This window comes from Nicotiana attenuata, unplaced genomic scaffold, assembly GCF_001879085.1.
Source record: "Nicotiana attenuata strain UT unplaced genomic scaffold, NIATTr2, whole genome shotgun sequence".
In the NCBI taxonomy this organism is placed as follows: Eukaryota; Viridiplantae; Streptophyta; class Magnoliopsida; order Solanales; family Solanaceae; genus Nicotiana; species Nicotiana attenuata.
The window spans coordinates 6,062-16,675 of NW_017677921.1; the positions used below are offsets into that span (position 1 = coordinate 6,062).

General features: G+C 37.2%; 1 protein-coding gene across 1 annotated transcript; it reads right to left on the bottom strand.

The window, feature by feature from the left end:
• Positions 1–710: 710 nt before the first annotated feature.
• LOC109221515 (gibberellin-regulated protein 6-like) lies at positions 711–2,709 on the bottom strand. Its single transcript, XM_019385993.1, has 3 exons — positions 2,524–2,709; positions 2,404–2,437; positions 711–1,170 (listed from the first exon to the last, which is right to left on the bottom strand). The coding sequence occupies exons 1-3, from the start codon at positions 2,620–2,622 to the stop codon at positions 989–991; spliced, it is 315 nt and encodes a 104-aa protein (XP_019241538.1). The 5' UTR covers positions 2,623–2,709; the 3' UTR covers positions 711–988.
• Between the last annotated feature and the right edge of the window lie 7,905 nt (positions 2,710–10,614).

Sequence of the window (10,614 nt, forward strand, 5' to 3'; positions counted from 1 at the left end):
AATTTTATTCAATTTGTTCACGGGTTTTATTGATCAAAGAGTTGATAGCAAGGATCGGTCTCGGTGTGGATACGCATAGAGTCTTCGCACTATCGAAGAAATTTTGAAACAAGACTTTCTTCACCAGGTACGTCTTAGATCCGATCTTTGACATGTAAATAAATTTTAAACGCGAAAAAATCTGCCTAGGATTGTTATTGTCTTCCGCTGCGTATTACGAACACCTATATGCAATCCTACAATGAACCGAAAAGCTAGTAAGAGTTTTCAGAGCTTAATAAGGAAAGAAAAGACCCGATCTATTTAACTTAAACTAATGAATTAGCCTTTCAAACTGCAATCTTTAATCAGGTTTGGGTTGTCTCTGCTAGGACTTTGATGTACAATAGTATTGGATTTAAGTTATATATTTTTATTTTCCTTCTTCAGAAGTCACAACTACATGATCATTGTCTACTCTTGGTTCTGGACAACCCACTTGAGTAATTATAAAAGGAAACGACATTTATTCTCCAGTTCATAGATCTGGATAATAGTATCAATTATGAGACACAGGCCAATTAATTTGAGAATTTTTTTTTTTTTTTATTTTTTTTTTTATTTTTTTTTGCTGCAGTGAAAGTTACAACCATTTTACTTATACTTTCCCATTAAACAAGGAAATTCTCTGTTGATGCTTTGAAATAGGCAGGCAACTTAAGTCTTAGTTCTTGAAACAAAATTTGGAAAACATTGTTATATTAGAAAAGAGTAATTAAAACATAACAATAGACCAAAAAACAGTGGTCAAACAGCTCTCATATCGGGCAACACAAAAGTATTCGGCCCAAAGGAGCAATACAGTAAAAATTACACTTAATTAGAACCAAGGTCATATAACTTATGACCTTTGATTCAAGAGTCAAGACAAATCAAATAACAATAGGATTAAGAAGACCGACAAACAACAACATAAATTAAACTGGGAGACGAATTCCATAAAGTAAAATTAAGGGCATTTGGGTCCTCCTTGCTGGGTCTTCCAGTTGTTGTAGCAAGGGCAAACACCTTTGTTTCCATAGAAACCAGGGGGAACACACAGACATGTCTTGCAGCATTTTTGGCAGAAGAACATGCATGGTTTGTGGTACTGTGTCTTGCTACATCTCCTCGTGCATTGTGGCAGGCATTCTGTTTAACAACAGTTAATTAGTACAATGATAAGACATAAATACATAGCGATGATTAATTAATCCTTTGTTATGTGTGGTTCGTGTACGGACTTATTCCAATAAGATCTACTCCCTCCGTTCCAGTTTATGTGAGCCTATTTCCTTTTTGGTCCGTTCCAAAAAGAATGAACCCTTTCTAAATTTGAAAACAATTTAGCTTAAACTTACAATTCTACCCTTAATGAGAAGTTTTTTTAATCACACAAACACTCTGGGCCCCTTTTTAATTTGTTTAGGACCACAAATTCCAAAAGTCTTCATTTTTTCTTAAACTCCGTGTCCAATCAAACAGGTTTACATAAATTAGAACAGAGAGAGTAACAAATATGCTCTATCAGTATATTTAATATATTCTAGCAAGTTATAGCAGGTAAATTGATGTATTTTTTTATGTTATTAATTCCATAATTATCTTTTTAAGTTACATTTTTTTTACACGCGTAGCGTGTTAAGTCTTCTAATTTACGAGCATGCGTAAATGTGTAACTGGTCAAATAAGGTCAGAGCAAGGGCGGTGGTTCTCGAAATTGGTTAACTTTGACAAATTTGCTATTGTTATAAGAAAGTGAGCTGCATCCTGGGAGACCGAGGCTATTGTTTGTTTGGCAGTTAGAGTAGGTTATAGCTATAACAATAGTCTGAATAAACAATTAAGTACTAAATCCTCAGTTCACGTGAAAAGGAATATACTGCTAAACAGAATGTTTTAGTGTTAACTACTCGAATATGCAATCAAAGGCTATTAATTAATCACTTTTAACTGTAGATACACATTTAGTTACGAGTTGCTGAACTTTCTTATGTAAATTTTGGTAAAGAAAGATTTCAGACACTATTAAGCCTAAAATTTAACAATGTTGTAACTGGTAAAATTAATGTCATGTGATCAGGAGGTCACGAGTTCAGCCTTTTGCACCGGGTGGAAGCAAAATTTTTTCCTGTGGAAACCGCCTTTTGCACAAATGCAGGGTAAGACTGCGTATAATAAACCCTTATGGTCCGGTTCTTTCCCAGAACCCCACGCATAATATTAGCTTAATGCACCGGATTGCCTCTTTTTTAAGCAAAAAATTCAGTTAATCGGGAAAGTTTATAAGGTCTTATTTGGTTTAAAATGAGTGTTGAGAGATGATGTGGGGGTACTGGGGACAGAGAGTAAATGTAATGAGATCAGAGCAAAGAAAATGCTTACGTGATGGCTTCAAGCTCCCTGGACCGTACCTAGACTGGAATCATAAGCAAATTTGTTAGAATAAAGAAACAGAGTATCAGGAGAAAATGTGGAAAAAAAATAATGGAAAGAAGAACTCACAGTATCAAGGTGGTACTGGGCATCTGCAGCCAAAACAGTGGTTGCAACCATGGAAATGGCAACAAGGGCCAAAAGGAAAAACGAAACGAGCTTGGCCATTGCTGATTTTCTAGGGAACAAATAAGCTTGTTAGTGTTTATGTAGAAGAAATGAATGAGAGCTGATGCAAAAGTGCTGAGGAGTTTGGACTATAAATAGACTCATGGGATCAAATTATTTAGTCAAAAAATCTAAAGATTTGATCTGAGTTTGGAGGAGTCTTCCTATTTTGCCCCTATGGCGACATTGGTCTCTTTATTGGAATGTAATCCTATTTTGTTTACTAGAGTATTATTTTAATTATCTAAGCATTGGGTTCTATCCCCTCTTGTGGGTCAGTTACTGTCATTTCCCCTGTTTCACCAATTGGCATTTGTAATTGTAGGGTTGTATGCATGTATCCCTCCAACAATTGGATTGTTAAATGGAAAAATGAGTCCAACTTTTTCCTACTATTATCTTTTATATGATTGGTGTACTAGTTTTGGTAGCACAAATGTCCCATAATTCTGCCAATAAAGAGATAGGGAGTAACATTTCTCATCCTTATGAAATTTGACCTTAATCTTATCTCCCATGGTTTACTTCCAGGTTTGTTAATTGCTTGGCCATGCCCTTGTGTTCTTGATTCCAATAATATTTAGGCCCCGTTTATCTATAGTTTTTTTCTTCTTCTTTTTTTTAAATTTTTCTTCAAAAGTGTATTTGTCCATGATATTCTGCAAGTTTTTGAAAATGAGTTTTTTCAAAAATCAAAAAGTAGTTTTGACCATTTTTTTAAAATTTTCAGAATTTTTTTCCCCCACTCACACAACTGCAACATTTTTTTCAAGTGAAATGCATGTCCAAACATAATTTCAAATTTCAATTACTATTTTTCAACTTGATTTCAAATACCACATTTTTAAAAAAATTATAATTTTATGTCCAAACGCCACTCAGCTATGCAGTTTCTTTGTGTTGATTATTAAAGATATAGATGGTCAGAAAATATTCTAATTAAACCATTTGGTTGCTGTTTACCTCAACCAAAAAGGATTATTTACAAGGTAAAGATATTGGTCTAGTATTTAGTTTCTCTTTTTTAGATATTTCTTAAATGCCCAGTGTAGAAATTATAAAATATGTGAGGCAGGGGTGTTTGAGGAATAATAAAAATTTGGAACTGGCGGTGCATAAAAATGAATGCAGAACAAGATGGTAGTTACAGATTCCAGGCAGCAGTCCAACACATGCAAGAGAGATCAGGGAAAGGATGAGCTTTCTTAGCATAAAGAATTACAAAGAGATAAAAGTTGGAAATAAAGAAATGAAACATTTATTCGTTTTTTCAACAACAGAGCACAGGGCGGATCTATGGATTTAAGGGCTCATTACTTCCTGCTCAAAGTACTTAATTATAAATTAAACATACAAAATTCTAAAAAACGAAAACATACTAAATCACATGCATTTTGTACCTATTGTGCAATCACCTCTATACAAGAGTACGTGTCAATATATAGTACTAGAACGAGTTAGACGTATTCGAAAATTCTTTATTTTATTACAATACATTTCGAACTTACTTACTCTAAATTTTGGATTCATCTCTATGGTATATTAGTACTCCCTCTGTTTCAATTTAGATGATACACTTTTCTTAATAGTGCATTCAAAAAAGAATGATAAATTTCTACAATTGAAAATAATCAACTTTAAACTCTTAATTTTACCCTTAATGAGAAGTTTTTATAACCACACAAACGTCATGGCCCCAAATGCTTTTACCCCTTATAGATTTTAATACCACAAGTTTCAAAAGACTTCTTTTTATTCTTAAGCTCTGTGTCCAGTCAAACTACCTCGTCTAAATTGAAACGGAAGAATTGCACGTTACTCCCTCCGGTTCACAATAAGCGTCCAATTTGCTTTTTCATTTTGGTTCAAAATAAGTGTCCAGTTATATAATCAAGAAAGAATTCAATTTGTTTTTACAAAATAACCCCTATGTACATATCCCTAAAAAAAATTCGTACTCCTCACATTAAATGTTTAATTAGGGGTAGTTTAGTCATAATAAGTATTTTTGTGTAAAATTTAGTATTTTCTTAATAGGCGTGCTAAAAGCAAATTGGATACTTATTGTGAACCGGAGGGAGTAGTATATATTATTTGAGCATTTGCTTTTGGATTGACAACTGAACATCACATGGTCTTGAATCTTAAAGGTGGGGCCTTATCATGAAGATGATGAATTCAAGAAAGCGTGGATTGGATTTGCCAAAATGAAGTGATAAGCTGAGAGCACAAATATGAAAGAGGGAACTGAAATATTAAATAAAGAAAAGAAGAAGATGAGGTCCATAATTGAATAAGAAAGTTATAGAGAAAGAGGAGCATGTGCAAGCATTTGGGCATCACATGACCAAAAGATACCCCCATACACAGATGAGGAAACATTATTTCCACACAGTGCGCTGTAATCAATTATTTCTACATCCGTATACAAATATGCTGATGCTTGCCATTACCCTCTATTCTTCTCCTTTACCCAAGTTGCCCATTGCAAAAAAAAAAGCACTCTTATCACTTCTTTTAAAGTCACTATATGGAAAACCAGAACCGAAATGTGGTTCTTTTAGATTCAAAACACTTTTTTGAGTGTAAAAAAAAAAAAGTTATCATTCTATATAAAACGCGGTTATCCTTAACAGCCATTTGGGACGTTAAGGTAAAGCGCGGTTTCTTACCGCGTTTTACATAAAACGCAGTTGAATACCGCACTTTACTGGAAGCTGAAAAGACAGCTACATAAATCACGGTTCATTACTGCGTTTTATATAGAACGCTATAAGAAACCGTATTTTACCTATATAAGTATCGTCCCCTTCCCTTCCCCTACGTTTCTGGACAGAATCAAAATCCCCCATTTTTTTAAAAACGAACTGCGGTCTCCCCCTCCCATTAACTCGATAAAAAACTCGAGTGGACCCCACCCGTCCCACAAAAACTAATCAAATTTGGTCCCACATCCTAGCCAAGACTTCTATTGTTGTGGGTTGCTTGTTTCAGAGTCAAATTTTCAAATCTTCAACTTTCCGAAAAACATAATTCGAGGTATTCCGATTTAGTTTATGTCCAAACACGTATAAGTAATGCATAATATTAGTTGTATTGAATGTGTTGTATGTTGTTTTGTGTTATTTTTGCGATTAAATTGGTATGTTATTTTTATCCGGACAAAAATATTAATGTTGTAAAAAAAATATTGTAAAATCGTTATTATTTGTTAATAAAAATGTTAATAAATTACTATTACTGTTTTATATGTATTTTTGTGATTACAATGTATTTGTTGTATTTTATTTGGTTTAAATTATTTATTTGCTTAAAGACTAGTAATATAGTGCCTTTTAGGGTAGTAAAATGTAATGCCTTTTAGCGTAATAAAATGTAGTGCCTTTTAGCATAGTATAATGTAGTGCCTTTTAGCGTAGTAAAATGTATTGCCTTTTAGCGTAGTTTCCCTGTAGTTTAAGTATATGTTATACTCAAAAATACGTCAAAATAACTGATAGATCAAACACAAACTCTGTCCAATTATAGTCAACATAAAATTGGTGCTAATGGGCCGTAAATATCGAGCCCGGAACCCATATATGAATATTTAATAATTAAATATTATATAATTATTAAAATTAATTATTTAATTTACAAAGAAACATATAAAATTATAAAACTAACATGTAAAATAATAAAATTAACACATAGAAGAATTCAGGATAAATTGGTGCTACTGGCCGCAAATATGAACCTGGAACCCATATGTGAATATTTAATTATAAAAATTAATTATTTAATTTACAAACAAACATATAAAATTATAAAACTAACACATAGAAGAATTCTGGATAAATTGGTGCTACTGGACCGCATACATCGAGCTTGGAACCCATATGTGAATATTTAATTATAAAAATTAATTATTTAATTTACAAACAAACATATAAAATTATAAAACTAACACATAGAATAATTTAAGATATCGTAAGTGTTACTAGGCCGCAAATATCGGGCCTGTAACCCATGTGTGAATATTTATTTATAAAATTTTATTATTTAATTTACAAACTAACATATAACATTATAATAAAACTAACACATAGAAGAATTTAGGATATCTTGGTGCTACTGGGCCGTAAATATAGAGCCTGGAACCATATGTGAATTTTTGTTTATAAAACTTTATTATTTAATTTACAAACTAACATATAAAATTATAATAAAACTAACACATAAAAGAATTTAGGATATATTGGTGCTACTGGGCCTCAAATATCGAGCCTGGAACCCTTATGTTTTTAAACTTCATAATTAAATATTGAATAATTATAAATTTAATTATTTAATTTACAAACAAACATATAAATTATAAAACTAACATGTAATTAATATTGTTTAATTTACAGCAGACGACATGGAGGTGCCGCCTATTCATCCCGAACCTTCTAGCGATGAGCTACTCTCGTTACAAGGCGACCATAGGTCCGCACACATATGGGAGGGTGAGTTACTGACCCAGACTCTCCGCGCCAAGAGAGTGGACGACATGTGGGACTGTTCTACATGACAGAGTTCTCCATGATCGTGTAGTCACACGTTTGTGAGTGACCGCTTTCTACATGATTTTGGAGTACGGGGCGACTGCAGCTCAAATTGGTCATTGGTCACGGCTCTGATAGAGCGGTGGCGACCGGAGACGCACACATTCCACCTGCTCATTGGTGAGGCCACCATCACACTACAGGACGTGGAGGTTTATATGGGCTGCCCGTTTGATGGACTGCCCGTTGCTCTCCCGCCTGGCATGAGAGAGATGACACGTGTGCAGTACCTGGACATGCTGCAGCAGCTCACTGCTTTCCGGCCAGAGGATGAGAATGTAACTGCATGGGACCAGTCATTTTTCCTGACGACTATTCGACAGTGGTTGGAGGCATTGCATCCTGAGATCAATGGCGATATAGCGGATTATACATGTTGATCGCGTATACGAGGTTGCTGCTACTCCTTATGTTTGGAGGGGTCTTGTTCCTAACACTTCGGAGAACCTAGTTAGCTGAGATTTCTTCATCATCTTGAGCGGCTAGATCATTTACCAGTACAGCTGGGCTGCTTACTGTTCTCGCCTACTGTAACATGCATATGTGCCGGGCGAGCTTGGGCACCCAAGAGTGACGTTGCTAAATTTTGCCATACTTACAGGTGACAACATATTCGAATACTCTATTCATTTTAACATACCTAGTAAAAATATATCTTAAATTTTACGTCAACTTTTTATGTTAGGTTTGGGCCTGGGAGCGGTTCCTGCAGTTGCATCCACCTCTACCACCATTAGATCCGGGTGTACCATCGGAATTGCTCCCTCTAGCTAGGAGGTGGGTTCTCTGGCGGGGATATATGCGCGAGTACGAGGCTCGGCATAATCTCTCCTTGTTAAGGGATATATTGGATTTGCTGGATGGCGCACAGGTAAATATATATCTAAGTTTACTTGTAATACACTCTAAACACAAGTTGCATATACTGACGTTTTCTGTTCTTACTTAATAGTTCATCTGGACGCCATACATCGACGAGTTGATAGCTGGCTTGCCCTGTTATTGCTCGGCCGGCCAACTTATGTGGGCCTCTTCCGTCCCGTTGTTCTGCCTTGATATTGTGGAGCATCATGCCACCGAGCAGGTACTTCGCCAGTTTGCCGCAGCTCGTACAGACGCAGTCCACCTGGGAGACCACACATTACCAGCGGGATGATGGTACCAGGGTGGACGACGTATTTTTGGCATGGCTACAGGACCAGATATTTAAACGGGACCGGCGAGCTGACCTGATTCTGCCCCCCCCCCCTTCACCGATACGACTGGAAACTGAGCATCATTACATGGGTTGGTACCGCGGTGTTACCCGACTTATCGTCGGGAATCCCGTTCATCGAGCTGGCGGTCGGTACGTTCCATACGCCGGGAGGCATGAGGCACTGGTATGTTATTTGGTATTCTTACTTATAAATGTTGTGCAGGCTATTGGCTTACATTTAGTCCACCAGTTGGGACTGCAGATGCAGCAGCACGCTGGCTATCCTGCGGTCGCTTTACAGGAGTATGGCCGGCAGGTTATAGAGTTGGCTGCCCGGACACTGCATCGAGCCAGAGAGGACGAGCACTTAGAGCATGTCCCTACTTATGTGGCGCCAGAGCACTACCATTAAGGTAGGCGCGTCCCACGAGCTAGGGGACGACGAGGCAGGGCTGTCCCACGAGACAGGGGTGCTCCACGAGGCAGGGCTGTCCCACGGGTTCGTGGGGGCAGACGAGGAGGTGGTCCCTAGCAAGGGGGCGTTGAGGAACCTATTCAGGCACCTGATGATGATTTTGGAGCTGATCTTCCGGGTGACCTCCATTAGCCAGACGAGCATCCCAGCAGCATGCCGTCGTACAACCTTCAGATGGCGTTCACTCCAGCCGCATCGCAGGTGATCCCGTCAGATCCATTGTTGATCACGGGCACGAGCCTTACCGGACATGATTGGGAGAAGATATTTTCAGGCCCATCGACCGCTGCTGAGGATCGGCCGACCCGAGATGTGGATGGTGGGCGCCGACCGAGTTATTGCTCATCGTCGACGGGTGGTGTGGATCTTTCGCATGAGCAGGTATGTTTGTATTACTATTAAATTTAAATATGTTTTTATCTCATTGATTCGCAATAAATAACTTTATAATTTTCTTATTAAGGCTTCATCCCAGCCCGTCACGGATGCCACTTTGTGCGATGCAGAGCAGGATGCGACGGATGCTTATATTCAGGAGCCCGACGAGACCATGGTAAGAAATTTTTTTTGACTTAACACGTACATTACTAATATATATTTTCATATACTGAGCTGACTAATTCTTTTGTAGGTTGCTGATGGACTGACGACCCCTTCTACCGATCCTGCCAGTACTACTGACGATCATGCTACAGCGCATCCTCAGATAAAGAGGCGACGCGATGAGGATGATCCTGATAGCGTATCGGGGCGGGATGGGATGCGCCTCAGGCCAGCGGCTGCATTGAAGCACACAGGCTGTGGGACACATTGATTTTCTTTAGCTGTATTTTATGTACGCTATGTAAATATTATTTTATGTAAATAATAATAACAATTTTTTTATGTTTTCATAATATGCGCATTATGTTTTTATTTCCCCGTTTTTTCTTTATTTCAACACCGCAACACAAACACAAACATAGAAGCTTAACATAACTTAAATTCAGTACAACTAATAAAAATACGTGACACGGGAAACATAAAGATAAACTACTACACTCAATAATACATGTCATTGTTTAGTCACGACCGCCTAGTATTCTCTGCTCCAACCACTTAAATTTTTCTTCCAACTTATTTTTTTCTTCTTCCACCTCTTTGAGTTTCTCCTTCAACTCCGCAACTTCTCGTTTGTATTCTCGTTCATAGGCCCACTGTTTTTTGGTCAAATCATGAAGATGCTGCAAAGATTGTTTGTAGCATTCCTGCTGACAGGGTTCTTCTATCCATACGTCAAAATTGCAAAAATTTCCGTTGTTGCCTCCAAGCCTGTTCACACATATCCAGTATTTGCGCCCAACTTGACCGTCATCCCAACGGTCGCCATCATACAACATTTGGCACATTGGTACATACAAGCGCTCAGACATTTGTTAAAGTGAGAAAAAAAATCCTACTTTTATGGAAAGTTTTTGCTATTTGTTATGGTTAAGCGCAGAAAATAAGTAGAATGCGCCCGTTATTTATAGGCCAGACAACACACAAAACGTAGTATTTAAACCGCACTATATATATATATATATTCACACAAAACATAGTATTTAACCGTGCTATGCTTGGCGTGTTAAAGATTCTTTCTGATACGAAATAACTTTTCGCAGTCGGATAGCTTTCTGAACGACAAGACAACACACAAAACGTAGTATTTAACCGTGCTATATAAATTCACACAAAACATAGTATTTAACCGC